Source organism: Helianthus annuus, chromosome 7 (assembly GCF_002127325.2).
Source record: "Helianthus annuus cultivar XRQ/B chromosome 7, HanXRQr2.0-SUNRISE, whole genome shotgun sequence".
NCBI classification, from domain to species: domain Eukaryota; kingdom Viridiplantae; phylum Streptophyta; class Magnoliopsida; order Asterales; family Asteraceae; genus Helianthus; species Helianthus annuus.
In genome coordinates, this window is record NC_035439.2 from 142,726,349 (window position 1) to 142,746,497 (window position 20,149).

General features: G+C 36.3%; 2 protein-coding genes across 2 annotated transcripts; one reads left to right on the forward strand and one right to left on the reverse strand.

The window, feature by feature from the left end:
• The first annotated feature begins 2,613 nt into the window (after positions 1–2,613).
• Positions 2,614–4,373, forward strand: LOC110868945 (nematode resistance protein-like HSPRO2). The gene has a single exon (XM_022118227.2). The coding sequence runs from the start codon at positions 2,692–2,694 to the stop codon at positions 4,090–4,092; it is 1,401 nt and encodes a 466-aa protein (XP_021973919.1). The 5' UTR covers positions 2,614–2,691; the 3' UTR covers positions 4,093–4,373.
• Positions 4,374–8,473: 4,100 nt separating this feature from the next.
• LOC110868944 (glycosyltransferase family 64 protein C4) lies at positions 8,474–14,849 on the reverse strand. The gene is made up of 5 exons (XM_022118226.2): positions 14,306–14,849; positions 12,202–12,598; positions 11,304–11,467; positions 11,134–11,204; positions 8,474–8,936 (listed from the first exon to the last, which is right to left on the reverse strand). Exons 1-5 carry the CDS (start codon positions 14,503–14,505, stop codon positions 8,776–8,778), a joined length of 993 nt encoding a protein of 330 aa, XP_021973918.1. The 5' UTR covers positions 14,506–14,849; the 3' UTR covers positions 8,474–8,775.
• Between the last annotated feature and the right edge of the window lie 5,300 nt (positions 14,850–20,149).

Sequence of the window (20,149 nt, forward strand, 5' to 3'; positions counted from 1 at the left end):
GTCCAGCAATGCTGCACGATTAGCAATCGTGCAGGAGACAAGAAGTACACAAGGACACCTACGTGTCACCAATCATCATGCGCCGACCATTGCTTTATTCTCTCCAATAAACTGCTGATGATAGACCAGACAACACTAACGATTTTTATTTTAACTCAATATGACAATATGTATAATTTTTTTTACAAGAAATTTGGTGGGAGCCACAAACTTTTAGGCGAAATATTGATGGGGTCGGACTCAATACTTATAAAATTTTCGGACAGAATACTAGAAAATTTACACTAATGAGTGAAAGACCGGCGGGGCCGTGGCACCCCCTAGCCCCACAAAGCTACGCCCTTGTTTGTTGTATATGGTTTAAAGTCATATATACGCGACATAAAGTAGCGCATGTCCACTGCTATAAACAAATTCTTTAAAATGAACATAAACATACATGAGTTAAATTCAAAGACATGACATAAACATTATGTCTATGGCTTTATAGCTTAGTGGCATCTTGGTGGTATGATAAAACTTTGGTACTAATAGGTCCTGAATTCGATTCACGGTTTTTCTTACATTTATTGGGTTTCCTCATAAATTGGTTTATAGACATTATTACTAGTGAAGATGGATATGATTTGGTGATTCTATTGATGGCACGATGATACTCTATTGTTTCGTCACTGATCCAAGTTTGTGGTTTAAAAAAATGATATAAACATTACGCATCTAGTAAACGTTAAAAATTATGTATCACGGAATTAATAGAAAATAATGGCGCCAAAAACACATGGTTTTTTCATACAAAGAACCATGGCCCATGACTAATATTCCCAATTGGGATTTGGGAAGCTTCTTTTATCCGAGGGATGGAACGTGACCCGACCCGTTAATTCAATGCTAGGTACTTTATCTGTTTACGGATAAGCCTATTTTTCTTCTTCCATCCACCATCCACCTGTCACAAATCATGTTGCCTATATTTACTATCATTTCATTTATTATATCAATTAAGATTACCAAAAAAGAAAAAAAAAATAGATCACAACAATAAATATAACACGTTATGTGTGGAAAATACCAGGAAATCAACAAAAAAAAATTGCATAACGATATAAATAATTAAAAAATAAAAAAATGTATATAACAAATTCAAAACAAAATACGCAACTGCTTTATATTTTAATACGGATTTGTATTGTGAAAAAAATATGAAGTGTTAAATATATAAATCATTATGAAATACGTCCCAACCATCCGGTCTAGCATGTTGGTTCACCGATCCGACCTATAACTTACTGGTTTGACTGTTTTAAGTGAAGACGGTTCAACAGACACAACAGGACGATTTATATATAGTCAGTTCCCACATCCAGCCAACCAATTTATTAAACACAGGATCAAATCAGATTTTTTTTTTAAACAAGAAATCACACACCCATCTTTTTTTTAACAACAAATACTCACTATCCTAAAATCTATTCCAAAAATCGATCTATTACCTACTTTCTAAGACTTGAACTCACACCACTTTAACGAAAATAAACACATGATATGGCTAGCCCAAAGATTTAACACAATAAAAGTCGAATCATCCAACTATAGAAAAACACCATTTAATCCTTGAGATACATTGAGCTAAACCTCTTACCTTCAAGTCAGATTTTTTACTTGACGTTAGGGCTGCAAACTAACCGAACGAACATGAACAAGACGTTGTTCGTGTTCGTTTGTTAAGAAATATGTGTTCAAGAACTGTTCATGAACACTTACCGAACGACATTTATGTTTGTGTTCGTTTGTTAAAGTAATGAACGTGTTCGTGTTCGTTTTGGGTAACAAACAAAAACGAACGTTGATGAACACAAACTAATGTTCATGAACATAAATGAAACATAAACAAATATGTTAACGAACGTTCACAAACATAAAATTTAGAAATACTTTACCGAACATAAACAAAAACGAACGTTGATGAACACAAACTAATGTTCGTTTGTTAAAGACTCCCTCCGTCCCATTAAAAGTGTCCTATTTTGAATTTTCAAAGTCTTTATTTATAAACTTTGACTTTAATTATATATTGTTTGTATTATATAAAACTTGATGAAAATTAACCCGATAAAAACACTTGTAAAACACACTCAAATCATATAACTTTCATCAAGTATTATCTAACACAAACAAAATTATTTAAGGTCAAAGTTTATAAATAAAGACTTTGAAAATTCAAAATAGGACACTTTTAATAGGACGGAGGGAGTAGTTTATTTGTTAGAATTTAGAAATATTAAAATAAAATATAAAGACTAAAACCTTAATGAACTATCGAATATAAACAAACATGTTACCAAACGTTCACAAACATAAATGAACGAACGCAGCCTATATTCATGTTCGTTTAACACAAACAAACTTTCCGCCGAACGGTTCCGTTTGCATCCTTAATAATAAAAATTTATACAAAATTCTAGAACTAAAATAAAAAAATAAAAAACAACACCTTCAACATTGCGGCGACTTTCAAATTCCATGTTCCTCGCTTCCACACGCGTTTATTCCCCCCCCCCCCCCCCCCCCCCCCCCTCTGTCCCTCACCCATATCCATTACCCCCCTATATATACACACATCATTCCACCTGCAACTTTCACTGCAAATTAACATCTCTTCTCATTTCTCAACAAATTTTAACCACACTTGTTATGTATTTAGACAACAAAATGGTCGATTTAGATTGCAAAGGAAAAATGGTCTCACCTGATTCCAAACCAACCACCAGATCACCAAAACTTTCTGTTCCAGTTCCACCACCTCCACTTCGAGCTACCGAATTATCACCAGCGTCCGATACCGCCTGCACCGCATACGACCATTACTTACACCTACCCGAAATTAGAAACTCTTGGGATAAAAAACAGTTTCCAGAGTGGCAAAACGAGGTCGTTTTGAAACCAGCTTTACACGCTTTAGAGTTTACCTTCCGGTTTGTCTCAACCGTGTTATCTGATCCTAGACCGTATGTGAACCGGCGCGAGTGGAGCCGGCGGCTCGAGTCGTTAGCCACGAGCCAGATTGAGCTGATCTCGTTGTTTTGCGAACAGGATGACGTCATCACCGCGCCGATAGTTGATATTGGAGAGAGTACCGGTGTGTTGACTCGTGAAGGAAGCTCGGCTGAGGTGTGGAAGCTGAATGATGAAGAAGACGCGACGGTTTTAGTGACCCAGATAAGCGAAGAAAGCTTGTTACCTCGGCTTGCCACGTGGAAGAGAGCCGAAGAAGTGGCTCAGAAAATCCAGTACTCAATCGAAAGCCAAATGAGACGGTGCCCGTACACGTTAGGGTTAGGTGAGCCGAATTTGAGCGGGAAGCCGAGTCTCCACTACGACGTCGTTTGCAAGCCATCAGAGCTTCATTACTTAACAAAATCTCCACCGGAAAAAGCTGACGTCAGCAACTACGAAAACCGTACGCTATACACAACGCACCAGATCCTAGAGTGTTGGATCCACGTCGCGAATCGGATCCTAAACCGGATCGAATCGGAAATCGATTCGGATAGTTTTGAATCCGCTTCGAATAACGGTTACATTCTAGAACAGATCTGGAAACTGTTGACGGAGATCGAAGATCTGCATTTGTTAATGGATCCAGACGATTTTCTCCGGTTGAAGAATCAGTTAGATATTAAAACAGAATCGGAATCGGAATCGTTTTGTTTCCGATCAAAAGCGTTGATAGAGATCACGAAACGTTCGAAGAATTTAAGGCATAAGGTACCGTACATACTCGGTGTGGAGGTGGATCCGAACGGAGGACCGAGGATTCAGGAGGCGGCGATGAAGCTGTATCGGAGGAAGAACGCCACCGTGAAGATTCATCTGTTGCAGAGCTTGCAGGCGGTTGAAGCGGCGGTGAAGAAGTTTTATTATGCGTATAAGCAGTTGTTGGTGGTGGTGATGGGGAGTGTGGAGGCGAAAGGTAGTTTGGCGTTTGTGACGGTTGATTCGAGTGATTCTTTGGGGAGGATATTTTTGGAACCGACTTATTTTCCGAGTTTGGATGGGGCGAAGACGTTTTTGGGGGATTATTGGAGTAGATAGACGGGTTGAGTCGCAGATGTCAGGGTTAAAAGAAATTTGTCGTTTAAAAAAATAGACGGGTTGGGTTGACTCGGTGAGTTGGTGGTTGTGACTCGGTTGGGGTTTTACAGGCAGGTTTAGGTTGGGGAAATTTGAGGTCAAAGTAAGAGTAGGTCTTTGATTGGTGGATAAGGTCAATGGTCAATGTTTGTTGTATACCAAAAACTATTCTTGTTGTATTCCATTCAAATTTTTATGTATATTAAAATTTTAATTTATTAGATTAATTTTAGTCGATTTAACAAGTAAAATGTCATTTTCGTCTTTTAAGGTTTGTTCAGTTTTGTGACTTTCGTCTAAAGATTTATTTTTTTTACGTCTAGATTCAAAATGTTTGAAATTTTGTCATTTTTATCCGGCTCATTAACATTATCCGTTTTTATTCGTTAAGTCATGGATATTTTTCATCTTTTTTGTTAACTTAAAGGGGAATTCGGTCTTTTTTACTTTGTGTACAAGCGCTTAAAATATCCCTGACCGAATCGGTTAGACCGATTTGCTCTTCAGTGGCGGATCTAGAATTCCGACCAAGCGGGAACGTTTTATTAATAGGCGGTAACGAAATCGAAAAAACGTCAAATTTTTCCAAAATTTACACTAAAAACGTCAAAAATTTTCTGACGCGGAGGCTACCCCTTGGTCCTCTATAGATCCGCCCCTGTTGCTCTTTAAGTTAACAAAAAAGATGGAAATACCCTTGATTTAACAGAGACAAATGAATAGAGTTAACGAGCCGGATGAAAATGACAAGATTTCAAACCTTTTGTATCCAGATGCCGTAAAACAAAACTTTGACGAAAATCGCAAAACTGGCCAAACCTTTGGGACGAATAAAACATTTTACTCCAACTTAATTTATTGGAATAATTTTCGTCTCATATTTTAGTTTCTTAGAAACGAATTGAACATCAATTCGTAAATAATTTAACGAGATATTCATTTATGTTTGTTCGTTTAATAAAGAAAAAACACAAACAAGAAAAATTGTCCGTTTAGATTATGTGACCAAATATGAACACAAGCTACGTTTGTGTTCGATAGCGTCTTAGGTAGGGCTGCAAACGAACCGAACGAACACGAACACGGCCTTGTTCGTGTTCGTTTGTTAAGGATTTCATGTGTTCACGAACAGTTCACGAACACTTAACGAACGAGATTTTTTGTTCGTGTTCGTTTATTAAGGAAATGAACTTGTTCGTGTTCGTTTGTGTTCATTTGTTAATTTAGGTACCGAACACAAACGAACGTTCATGAACGCACACAAACGCAAACGAACACAAACAAACGTTAATGAACATAAACAAAGACAAACGAACATATATTTACTTTCGAAGATGACCATAACAAAAAAAAACACTAAGTAGATCCATCCAAAATATACCAAGCTAATTATCCAAACTTGAGTAGCTTAATATATAATTTTTTATAAACATAACTAACACAAAATAGTGTCTCAAAACTTCATCTTAAACTTCAAGTCTCCATTTAATCCACCAAAATAATCTTGAGATCGTCTATAACCAAAATAAACTTGAATTCGTCCAACCATCATCAAGTAAGCTCAACACAAATGACATAAACAAACGATAAAATATAAGTTGGGCCATACAATATAATATAATATAAGTTGGGTAATAAAATAAAATAAACGAACACAAACGAACGTAAACATACAAACACGAACATACAAACGAACACGAACATACAAATATAAGTTGGGCCATACAATATAATATAATGTATGTATATATTCCTATAAACAAACGAACACGAACATACAAACGAACATAAACAAACGAACACAAACGAACGTAAACGAACATGTTACCGAACGTAAACGAACATGTTACCGAACGTTCACGAACACAAATGAACGAACATGGCCTTTGTTCATGTTCGTTCATTTAACTAAACGAACGAAATTTTTTGTTCGTGTTCGTTCATTTATTAAACGAACGAACACAAACGAACTTCCCGCCGAACGGTTCATGAACTGTTCGCTGAAAGTTCAGTTCGTTTGCAGCCCTAGTCTTAGGTTTTTTTTTAATTATATCTTATTTAAATACTTCAAAATTCCATTAATAAAATATAATAAAAATCAATGTATTTTATATTACAGATTTGTTAATATATGTTCGTTTGTATTTGATTTTATTCATGAACGTTCATTTCTGTTTATAAACATCTGTTTGTATTCATTACCTAAAAGTTAACGAAAAAACACAAATGTTCATTTCCTTAACAAACAAGAATGAAAAGAAAACTATAATTTGTATTATATCATCTATATTATTTGTATATATTTTTATTTGATGACAATCTGGCATAGAACTTTATGATACGTGATAAAAAATGTATTGGGTATTTAGGTGAGATTTCGATTAAAAAACGTTTTTCTTTTATTAATTAATGTCGTGTGAATTAAGTAATCCTAGCTAACATAGCATAAAATATTGATTAATTTCTGTCGACAGTTTAATCCCTTTGTACTTCTAGAGTTCTAGCCTTCTAGGCACTTGACTTGCATACCAAATCAATTAATTATATTGCAAATGAATTAGGATATGGTTTTATAGTAAACAAAAGGACATAATAGAATATTAATATCAAGTTGATGGTTGTGTTCCAACAGTTTTTGATTGTTATCCACCCACATCTAGTGTGGATTTTTATTTTGTTTCCTTCTGACCTAAATCAGTCAAACTTATCTATTGAGCATTAAGAATATGTCAAGTCATTCAATACATTTCTATTACGAAAGTCATGAAAATTGGGTTTCTAAGTTGTGATATAGAATATTAGTATCAAGTTGACTGTTGTCTTCAACAGTTTTTGATTGTTATCCACCCATATCTAGTTTGGTTTTTATTTTGTTTACTTTTAACCTTATATTAATCAGTAAAACTTTATGTCAAGTCATTCAATGGATTTCTATTATAGTCATAAAACTTGGTTTTCTAAGTTGTGATGTAGAATATTAGTATCAAGTTGATGGTTGTGTTCAACAGTTTTTTATTGTCAACAGGGGCGGACTTAGGTAGAGGCCTGGGTGGGCGGGGCACACCCTTTGAAAATAAATTTTAGCGTATTTTATAGGGCAAAATCCCGATCGCACCTTTGAAAATATTTTCTGAGTCCGCCACTCATGTCTAGTATAGATTTTTATTTTGTTTACTTTTGACCTATATCAATCAAACTTATCTATTTGAGAATTGAGAATATGTGAAGTCATTCAGTGGATTTCTATTACGAAAGCCATGAAACTTGGGTTTTTAAGCAAGTTGTGATATACCTAATCATATTAGGATAAAATCATAATTGCAAGATGTTAGGTCATCTACTATGCTTGTTCGTGTATCATTTAAATTCATCAGCGGAAAAAATACGTTGTTTAATCGATGATAAAAGCCGAAAAACTGATTCACAATATACGTCTCGCATATAATTATAATTTAATCAAGCCTTTCTAGTGATACACAACAAATTCGTCACGTAACACCCAGCTATAACCGCGATTTCTTTATGACATGACTATAAGAGTGTACCATATTATAAAAACTGACACCTAATATAATAATATTCTAGTTCTTTGTTTTTACTAATAAAATCTTGAATAGCAATGCACCAAGTTCAGTTTCATCAATATCTACTTATGGTATATAGTTTAAACACCAAAAGCAAATTTTACTATAATATAATGACAACATGACATACAGATATATGTAAAGATACAAACACATTCTTATTGTAGAAGAAAAGTAAAACTAAAAATGTTGATGTTGATGTCAATCTACAAAACCAGCTTGTTTTGCTTTTAGAAAACAATTTTTTTTTTTTTTTTAGGGTGGGTGATGTGGGGGGGGGGGGGGGGGGGTTTAGGTTTTTGGTGGTGGTGGATGTTTAAGGGTTTTTTTTTTTTTTTTTTTTTTTTTGTAGTGGGGTTTTTTTGTGTAGTGGGTTTTTTTAGGTTATTGGATACTTGTCACTCTATAAATCCTTTTTACACTTCTTACAATTAGGATCCTTTGTATTTAATCATAATCCTATGATACTTTACCCCAATTTCTTCCTACATTAATTAGCCTTGGTGTGAAAAGAATGAAGATAGCCTACAACTTGGCTTGATCTTATCACCCCTTTATTATTTTAATAAAAAAAAACTTTTTATCAAGAAATTGCAACATGTTTTTGGCAACAACAGCAGTTTGCACATTATTAGGTCAAAAGAAACAAACTAAAGATAAAACAATTGGTAATGGAGTATGGGTTGGATTGTACACAAGTCCCCAACAGATAAGCTACAATCCCATGTTAGTTAAGGTATGGTCAATTGGTCCAAATATTAAATGCAAATTGTTTGTTTCTACATTCATGTTAAGTAACAAGTTACAACAAACCCATCAAATTTATAAGTAACCCATGTAAAATACACACATGAAATCTACTGACTACTGAGGTTTGACCATAGAAATAGAGTATTGATACAACAAACAGGCTAAACGTTTCGTACTTTCGTGTTCAATGTAAAGACTAGTTAACGTGGTTTGGTTCGGTCTGATGGATGCCAACATCATTAAAATCGATAGCTAGTGGTAACTAAAAGAGCTCTAGAAGAATACAAGTGGAAATGAGAAGCATATGGAATCACCAGAACCAGGTACTACGGCTATCAACGGCCTTCACGGTGGTTGGAACCAGTGTCATCCTGCCGAACTCGGATACGAACCTATTCACGCACTCGGTCCTCTTGTCGCTATGTCCTCCAAGACTACTGATTCCTGTCGATCCGATCTCATATATCTTGCCTACAATTAGACATCAAACATGCCGTTGGTACTATGGTAGTAAATCTGACAAGTATAAGTAGCAAAATAAGCGTTTGGAATAACGGGTGTAGGTTATAATTAGGGGCGAGCAAACCTTAACCGTTAACCAAAATTAATAGATAACCGAACCGCCACCGAACCGAATTAACCGATATTAACCGACGGTTATGGATAATGCTATTTGATTAACCGATAAGTCGCTTATGGATATGGTTAAAGGTGTCCCATGACTGAATGTTAACCGAACCGAAATGAATTAAGACATGCCTTTAAAATATCTATATTTAAAATATACATGTTCAAGGAATCAAACTCTATATACATGAAAAAACATATACGAAAGCTTTTTATCACTTTATGCATGTGTATGTTTTTTTTTGTCTTTTTATTTATTCATAAAAACGATAGTAACTGAAACAATAACTGTCTTATATGTTTATTTAGTTTAAATTTTCGGTCATACTTATTAAAGGCGCGAGGCGCACTCAGGGCGATTTCTTGGGCCCGGGGCTTTATTTGCGCCTAGGCGCGCCTTGGCGCTCACTTTAATAACATTATTGGCATACATGAACTATCCTGAAGATCAAAGGCGCGAGGCGCAGTCAGGGCAATTTGTTGGGCCCGGGGCATAGTCACATGGAACATGGTACGCTTCGGTACGCGGTACAAAAACCGGTACGCAGTTCGTGCCTTTCTAAAATCGGTACGTTGGGGGGTAGGTTCATTTGGGAACGCTAATTCGGTACGTGGTACTGTGTATCCTATAGCGTACCGCATACCACTGTAGTCTGGTAATAATTACAGTGTGTTAATTGTAGTGTGAGAAGTTAATGGCGCCAATTATAAAGCGGAAAAAGCTGTTCACTTATCTCTGTTATACACTGTAAAATAGCGGCAATTGTATTGTGAAAAGTTAAATGGCGGCAATTAAAAACAGGGGGAAACAGAACTGTTATACATCTTTCCAATATAAGTGTCAATTGGCTTTTCAACTTCCGGTACATGAATCTGGTCGTACCGGAACACCGGGCACTACAATCGGAAACGCGTTTCGGATTGATTAAAAACGTGAATTTAGCGATTGGAACACGTTGTAGAACACAATCGGGAACGGTTCAATTTAGCGATCCGGTACGCGTACCAGAGGCGATTGGGACGTTTATGTACCGCGATTCGGTACGAATGATCTGGTACGCGGTTCGCAGGTCTTTTAGCGTTTCCTGTGACTATGGCCCAGGGCCTTATTTGCGCCTACGCGCCTGAGCGATCGCTTTAATAACTATCTTTTAGATCAAACTTATAGATCGGTTAATTAACTGAAATTAACCGAAACCGAACCATAACCGAATCGAAATTCAGTTACGGTTATGGCTAAGGAAATTCCATAACCGAAGCTAGCGGTTACAAATATGGTTAAAGGTAAAAGCCGAACCGAACCGACATTTGCACACCCCTAGTTAGAATGGGTAATTTTTGTTTTGGATGGTCGGGTTAACTGGTTAAGTTGACCCAAAATACTTGATGACCAAAAAAAATTTTAAGATACTTAGTATGGTTACAAAAGAACTATAGTAAAACAAATTTACGATAGTGATATAGCCTATTGCATAAGGTCATTCAAGAGGTTCAAGGTTGTATGTTTTACGAATTAAAAAAACACTTTCAACACATATCCTTTTTAACAAACTTTTTGAATGGAGTAAAATGCCATTTTCGTCCCTGAGGTTTGGCCAGTTTTGCAACTTTCGTCCAAAGGTTTGTTTTTCCGCATTTGGATCCAAAAGGTTTGAAATTTTGCCATTTTCATCCGGCCCGTTAACCCCATCCGTTTTTCTCCGTTAAGTCAGAGGTATTTTCGTCTTTCTTGTTAACTTAAAGGGCAATTCGATCTTTTTCACTTTATGTACAAGCATTCAACATAATGTACAAGCGAGTCCGTAAGTGAAAAAAGAGCTTAAGTTAACAAAAAAGCTGAAAATACCCCTGACTTAACGGAGAAAAATGGATGGGGTTGACAAGCCGGATGAAAATGGTAAGATTTTAAACCTTTTGGAGAAAAACAAACCTTTGGACAAAAGTCGCAAAACTGGCCAAACCTCGGGGACAAAAGTGGCATTTTACTCTTTTGATAAGTAAACGGGTCGAAATTGTCAACTCTATAATGACATGAAATTACCTTTTGCCCATATAGGTGGGGCCCCTGTTGCATTAGCCACCAAGAATGACATCGCAATATCCTCGCAATTCCTGTTTAGATAAATTGAAACTTGGTGAAAATTTTGACGGTTATGCAATAACTTCCTAGCAGGTAAATGGTTAACGTGAGGGGTAATTTTTTTTAAGTACCTGTTCCTCCTGACATATTCCAAGAGGGATGTAGGCATTTCGTTAGTGTACATCCGCAGGTATTTCGTGTGGAAAAACGATGCCTTCGATAGTATCATACTATATGTACCGGTCCACCATACGGCCCACCATCCACCGTAAATGTAAGGATATCTGTTCTCTTTCTGCACAGATAATAAAGATAAACCAACTACATCTGTTAACCAAAGCTATGAGAAATATATATATATATTTCTAGGGCTACAAACAAACGAACCGAACATTCAGCGAACAGTTCATGAACGATTCAACGGGAAGTTCTTTCGTGTTCGTTCGTTTATCAAACGAACGACATGAACAAGAAATTTCGTTCGTTTAGTTAAAGGAACGAACATGAACAAAGGCCGCGTTCGTTCGTTTATGTTCGTGAACGTTCGGTAACGTGTTCGTTATGTTCGATAGTTCATTAGTGTATATTGTTTTTATATTTTATTTAAGTACTTCAAAATTCCGACAAATAAAATACTAATAAGTATCATTGTATTATATATTCTGTTCATGAGCGCTTGTATTATATATACTGAGTATGATATGTATGAGCGCTTGTTTGTGTTCGTTTGTTTCCAATTATGTTCATGAACGTTAGTTTGTGTTCATAAACGTTTGTTGCCTTAAATTAACAAACAAACAGGAACACGTTCATTTCCTCAACAAACAAACACGACCATAAAATCTCGTTCGGTAAGTGTTCATGAACAGTTCGTTAACACATATATTTCCTTAACAAATGAACACGAATAAGGTCTTGTTCGTGTTTGGCTATAGCCCTATATTTCTCTTTAATGAAGCAGGCTTCCATACATATTTTATAAAGTTTATAACAACACGTAAAGGTACAAACAATATATCAAAGACGTACCGATTGATTGATCAGATGAATTCGAGGAACGAATCCCACCATAGTATCGGGTGCACTTTGCCAAACGCTAAAAGCAAATTCTACTGACGAGCAGGGAAATATAATATCATCATCGATGGAAAAAACAGCATCTGTAATTGGATTCTTGAGTTCTTTAAATCTGTTGTTAAGACTATCTTCCTTGTTTATGTCGAAAGTCAACTCGATGTGTCGGCCATCTTTTGGATTTGACTTTACGACATGATTCAGAAATTTGACGAGAGGATCTGAAGGTGGGTCAGGTTCGCTCCATACTATGTGAATTGAGTCCAGTCCAGGACATGATGTATAATGAGAAATGGATTGCTTAAGAAGATCGTATCTTTTCCATGTATTTATCAACAATGTATACCCTTTCCTGGAAAAATAATTATATTAAAACAAACATACGTCACATAATGCCGAGACTAGTATATTAAGTGCACTGTGTATACATAATATGTTAAGCATTTAGAATAGAACTTTAGTGCTATATATATAGAACATGTTGAACATATGAAGTCACATTTGAATGTAAACACATAAGAGAGGCCAAAAATAGCTTACTTTACCCAAACAAGCAAAAAATTACTAAATTGGATATCAAGGGTATTACACCAAACCTAAATAACATAATTTTATTGCCAAATATGAACATAATCACTGATTCCAAACAACATATACTATGTTGTCAAAAGCCCTCCCGGCGCGCGTCTAGGCCCTCACACGAGGCGAGTCGCAAGGAAAGCACCTTGCGGGCCATCCACGGTGACGCTCTGGAAAGGTTTTGGCTAGGTTCCAGCCAGATGCCGACCAAGTTCTGTAAATTCCGGTAAAAATCTACAAATTCTGGCCAAACTGGTCTGAAACATCCAAAAATGGCCTTGGACGAGCCTAAAGAAGCCTAAAACAAGTCTAAAATCCCTAAGAATGGTATGTTTATGCTATATGTCTTGCTTATATCAGGCACTCGCTTTTTAAGCGCCTTGCGCCTAGGCCCAAGGCTCACCCTTGTGTCTTGAGTGCGCCTTGCACCATTGAAAACTATGGCTTTAAAGCCAGAATGGCCATGTGTCACTTCTACCATATCTTTGATAGCTAACCAGATACAGGACTATAAACATCCAAAACCAATGAACACACATTTTATTTTCAAACCAGACCCTAATTAGATTTCCAAAAAAAAGGCTCATCGTTCGTTTTTTCTTTCTTTCTTTCCTTTATAAACTATACAAATTAGTATTCTGAGTTGCATCCTCACTATTATCACATAATACTCACTGATGTAACGCTTCCATAGCCTAGATGGTAAAGTATTGTCTTCTGAACTTCTAAATCCAGTCATTAACTTCTACATCAATATTTGACCTAAACACAATCAACGAAACATAATTGCCTTAATCAAGCATTACATAATAAGTAACATTCTGATGCAGATTTGCATTGTAAAGATTGATTAAAACCAGCAAATCAGCAAAAAGTGAAACATGTTGCACTGCATATATCAAACATATAAGAATTGCTAATCCAAACATTTCAACTCACCAGAAATAGAAATCCGAAAGACAGAAAAAAACAACACTCGTGATAACCTCATTGAAAAAACAGTAAAATTTTCCAAAACTTCCAAATCAAACATAAAACCTAACACTTTACAAATTAATGCACATCACAATTTGATCCTCATTGAAAAACAGTAACAATTTCCAAATCAAACATGAACCTAACACTTTATCAATTAATGCATATCACAACTTGATCCTCATTGAAAAACAGTAACAATTTCCAAATCAAACATGAAGCCTAACACTATCAATTAATGCATATCACAACTTGATCCTCATTTATTATTCAAACAAGCATAACCTAGCCTAAGTTCTCACAACCACATATACATGTATAATAACAAACCTAGGGTTTCTAAATTCTAACTTCCTATCCTGTTCAATTACAAACTTCACATATTCACATAACAGTTAGATCTAGTTTCAACTGTTTGCAAGTGTTATTATATATGTATACAGATAGTCAGATACCTAATTTGCTATATATAACTGGATATAAATGCTAGATGTAGTTAATTGACCTTGAATTCCGATCAACAGGAGGAACACTCTGTTGACTCCATCCGAAAAACGACGGCGTACAGCTCGCGAGCAAGGTTAACATGAAGACGAAGCTGATTAACAGTAACAGTTTGATTTTGAGTGATCCAGCGGCGGAGATCGCCGTCTGCCGGAACTTCTGAACCGTCCGGCGGCTAATTAAACTCGTTCTCGCCACCATTAGTTCCGTACGAACTACAAATGACCTAATTTCCGATGTGATCTCAGATCAACCAGTTTTTTCACTAATCTGTAGCGTTGATCTTCCTAATTAGTGTAACTGTTGTGTGTGTCTCTCTCTAGATGTTGTTATTGAAGGTTTTCTCTCTCTAGATGGAGATGGACGGCGGAGATTGGTAGTGATTCCGGTGAAAGAAACGATGGTGATTCAGTTAGGAGGGTGGGGATCTTATGTGGTGATGAACAGGAAAGGTCTATGTCACAGGTTTGACTAGTTTAGGCCGGAGGGATTATTATTTGAATAATCATATGGATATTATGATATTTTTCAATTTTGAATTTAATCACAAATTCACAATCTCAATGGGTCTTCTTGTTTGGGATGGCGGGCTTAGGCTATCCAGTGTGTTTGCAGACGTGTGAAGTCGTCTTTTGTTATTGGGTTATTTTGGATAACCGAGCATTTATTTTGTTCGTTGTTAAAAAAAATCTAGCCAAGCTTGATCTAATAGCTAGAAATGATAGGTGTTTGGAGCTTAGGAAACATTGTTGTATGATGTAACCTATGACAATGATAGACCATGTGAACTTGTCAAATAAAGAATAAGGATTTTTGAAACATTCTCACTATTCTCACACTCCAGTATCTTATTTTCACACATTTTTTCACTTTATCTCTCTCTCTATATATATCTATGTATGTATAGAGAAAGATAAAGGAGAGAGGTGTGTGAATAATAAACTCCCTTTTCAAAATCCAAATTTTAGCCGAATGGAAGAGGCTCTTGTTTTTTTAAGAGAAAATCAAGGTTTAATTTTTGGCATGGGTTAAACAAGAAATATATAGGTGTGGCTTAAGAGTAGAAGTAGGGTAACATTCGTCGTTCAGATATAAAATAATATAAACAATGCCTAAACTCGTTACTTCGTCTTCGAATAAAAAGTAAAAACTATGCGAACTTTTATTTCGAAATGTTAAGTGTTGACAAAATTCATATCTCCATTCATTACATGACGATTATATTGTTGCTTTATATTATCGCTATATGTAGAAGGGATAGAAATTTCTCGGTTAGAGTAAACGAAGAAGTGTGGTAATAACAAGATTTGTATTTAGAGATCGAGGGTGGTGTGGAATTCTAGTTAACATAAGCTGGACGTGGATGTATACATGTAAGAAGTTTGTCCCGAAATCTAAGGTCATTCATGAAGGCTTATGGTCGTTGGGAGAAGCTATCTTGTGGATCTTATTATAAGTTACGGATCTTATTATAAACCACGAGTATGTTTTGATATTGTTTAAATACTTAATAATATAATGTATGAGAGTCGAGTCATGTGCATGCAATAAAATGTGTTGTGTTTATTTTGTGATCAACTATGAATATTTGTATAAGGTTGATAAAGAAATCAAAGAAAACCAAAAGTTAATCTATTGTAAAGATGTATTTTTGTTCATTTCAATCAACAAAGCTTGTTAAGTGGTTGGTGTCAACGTGTGAAATCATGGTTGTTCGTGTAGAAGCGTCGGTTTTGCTACCTGACGTGCCTTATCTAAAGCAATATGATATGACGCTAAGATGTATCTTTTTTTATAAATTCAATTTTATACTAGTCGATATGAAGTCTAGAATTAAAAAAAAAATATATATCTGCTTTTTATGAAAACTAAGGAACCCTTTAGCGACAAACAAAACTACAAATCAGAGTATAATCATATTCAAGTGGGACAAAAAAAAAATAACAACTTTTCTACTTTTTATTGTGTTGGAAGTGAACTTAGTATAAACTTGTAAACCATATTAGTATAACTGTATAAGGTTATTATGCTATTTAAACAAGTGTTGGGCTAGTATCTTATTCAAACAAGTTTTAGGCTATTATATTATTTAATCAAGGATTTTATTTTAGGCTATTAAATTATTTAATCAAGGATTTTATTTAATAATTTTGTAAAGTGTATATATTTACTGGCAACTGAAAATTCACTATGACTAAACTATGTTTTGCTTTAAACCTTCATATAAAAGCCAATTCTCATATAGTTTCTGTTTTGTGTTTTTATGTTTTTTTTTTCAAAATAAATATAAGATTCCTTTTTTAGATCTTATTGTGTTCTGTGTTTTTATGTTTTTTTTTTTTTTTTTTTTTTTGCAAAATAAATATAAGATTCCCTTTTTAGATCTTATTGTAAGTTCTATTTTATTAAACTTATTATTTTACGATCTATATATTTTATATTACATTTTTATATAGCCCTGGCTAGGGATGAGCAAATGGTACCCGGTACCGGTATCGAATTTACCGAACGGGGTACATTTTCGGTACCAACTTTTGACATTTTCGGTACCGGTTCGGTACAGTACCGGTATTTATTGGTTTTACCCTCAAATACCGATACCGTACCGGTACCGAACCATACCGTACCGGGTATATTGGTACTGGTACTGATACCTACTTTTGGGTATTTTCGGTACCGGTACTTTCAGTTCCGGTACCGGTTCGGTACCGAACACATCCCTAGCCCTGGCCACAGAAGTTATCAAACAAATGTGAATCATAAAATACCTTAAGCTTTTTTTAAATTCAACTTTATGTCGGCCGTTAATCTTGGATATATAAGTGATCCATAAGACTATGGGGTGTGAATGAGGGTAGTTCTTAAAGGATGCTCCACCACGTAGGCGTCCATGTAAGCGGGTGTGAGGATGGGCCTAAAGGGGATGGACCTAGGGTGTGGAGGATGGATCTCAATATACATATATGTGCATGTATGTATATGTGTGTGTATAAAGAAGAAAAGAAAGAGAGACCAGGCCCTTCTTGGGCGTCGGAGGCATGACGGAGACGATGGGGCCGGCCCTAGGTGCGATGTGCTGGCCCGGCGCCGGAGCCTGTCAGCCCTATGCCTGTCCCCATACCGCGTAGCCTAAGTTTCTATATATTAGTTATAGTTTTTTCTTAGTATTTATTTATTTATGTATCAATCATTATCTATCTATTGTAGACCAAGTTCACCACTCAACTTACGTTTTTGAAAATTTCAATTCAACGTCGAAAATGATGTGAACATTTCAAAACACACGTAATCTAACTTTTTAAAACTTAATAATTACACGCTCTAAGGTGGATGGGGCATTATACGGGTTGGGTTCGAGGGTTGTTACCCTTGCCAGGTACACCACCCCCGCCCATACGAGTAGGCTTGGCGGGTTACAAACGAGGGTAGAGGAAGCAACGACTTTCTTGTCAATATGACCATTTGGAGTGATCAATATGACCGTTAGGGTGTTGAAAACAAATAAATAAATAAATACTTTAAAAATAATTTAAATACCCAACCATTCTACCATAATCGTTTATCAATCAAATTATCCACCATTCATAAACCTCTAATCCTCTCAATTTTATCAATTACCCAACAGCATTGCTAATTTCTCATACGATGACATCGACTTATTCATTTGGCCCAATGATTCCAATAGTGATATATTATCAAACGATGGTAGCATACATTTATTCAAGGATCTCATCGAGCAAGTCGAAGAGGAAGACACAACAACTTCAGCATGTACTAAAAGAACCATGGCATGTGACCGCGAAAAGGATCCCCAAGTTCTTAGTTCTTATGGAAGATTATTTTGGGGAGGACCTAAAATACAATGAGGTTATTTTCCGTCAATGGTTTCATATGTTGGAACGCTTGTTTCTAAACATTGTTGGTAACCTATATGCACGGTTTAAATTGATTTCAATAGGGCGTAGATGATAGGCTAAAAAAGTGTGTTACTCTGTTACAAAAAAAAATCACATATGTCGTTAAACAACTCACGACTGGTAATACTCTTGACGTAAACAATGAGTATTTGTGTATGTCTGCAAGGACTTCATGGGAATGCCTACAATTTTTCTGCAACATTATTATTCACTTATACGATAATGAGTTCTTGCGTAGACCGATAAGCCACGATGTTAAGGTTTTGTACCAATCACATGAAGAAAAGCATCATGTTTCTGGGATGATGGGTAGCATCGACTGTACACAACTAATTTGGAGAATGTGTCCCACTGCGTTGCGAGGCCAATATACTAGAGGTGATAAAAAAAACCCAACGGTGATGCTTGAAACGCTTGCGTGATAGGATTTATGGTTTTGGCATGCGTATTGTGGATCGTCTGGGTCAAACAACGACATCAATGTTCTCCAGCAATCTCCAATATTTCTCATTCAATGGAATGAAACCACACATAAGTGTCCATTTAATGTGAATGGATGGACACTCATACAAACATGGGTACTATCTAACCGACGGGAGCAACCCTACTTGGTCGACGTTTTGATACGTGGTTGAAAACCTGTTGTTTAATTGTATTAAGTTTGTGTTCTTACATGAATATTAGTGTCACACCCCAACCGATGGCGGAATCATCGGGGCGCGGCACTGAGCGAAACAGATTGTCCAGAAGTTTCCACAACAACTATTATTACAAATTCAGTTAAGTGATACGTCCCATACCGTATCCCAAATAAATAAACAAGTTATCATAGAATACAACTAAACAAATAGTACTGTTTCGACAACTCAGATTCAATTTATTACAAACCAAATGTTTAGAAGTACTGCCCAGAGTCATTAAGACTCGTCCGGACAAGATCTACAGACAACTAATGCCATAGATGCTTGATCGAACAACTCCAACGGCTCCATGGCTATAGTTTATTCGCTTCTAGAGACCCCTAGGTAGGCTACGACCTACAACTGCTAGATGGGCTCTAAAGCTTTATTATTGCCTCGCTTTCCTAGCAAGTAAGCATCCTAATTACCTGTCACATACGTTAAAATAAAGTCAATACATAAAATGTAAAGGTGAGCACACAAGTTTGATAATAGCATATAGAGTTCGAATAGTTTACGCATAACCAGGCACGTACGCAGAGGAAAACGATGCATGTTAATTATCGACATGGGACCATCGGTACCAACGACTGCGGGTTGACCGTCCGAGACGGTTCGCAATACATGATTACCACCGTAATCCATGCAAGTAATTGTCCTTAACAACCCCCGTGTGAACGGGTGCTGAGTCCAAACTATAGTACTATGTTGCTAAGGCAGGTAGATAGCACTCCACGTGTAAACATAATAAACAGCATTCATTTAGTCACATAGCACATGCATTCGGTTAGCGTTCAAATAGTGTGTGTTTGATTGTGATTTGATAGGTAACGTATGTAACACCCAAAAGTGCTAAAAGCAAAAAGGGATCGAGTATACTCACAGTGATTGATTGTGGATTGAAGGGAGCACTGAGAGTAAGATTAGCCTGAATAGTTTGGTAGCACAACGATAAGCAACGCGGAAAAGTAAACAAGTGTGGATGGATCGAATGGGCTGGTCGATCGAACGGCAGGTTCGATCGGACGGCCCGTTCGATCGGCTGGTACATTGGTTTGGACAGTCCTGTTCGATCGGCCGGTTGGCTCGATCGGCTGGACCATTCGAGTGGATTGTTTCTTCCTCTGGTGTGTTTGTGTTCGAGGATTTGAACTTTTGAAGTTTTCGTTGCAGCATTTGAGAACACTGAAGTGTTCCTACCTTTCAAGTCGGTCGATCGAACGGTTCGTTCGATCGGCTAGCTCACTC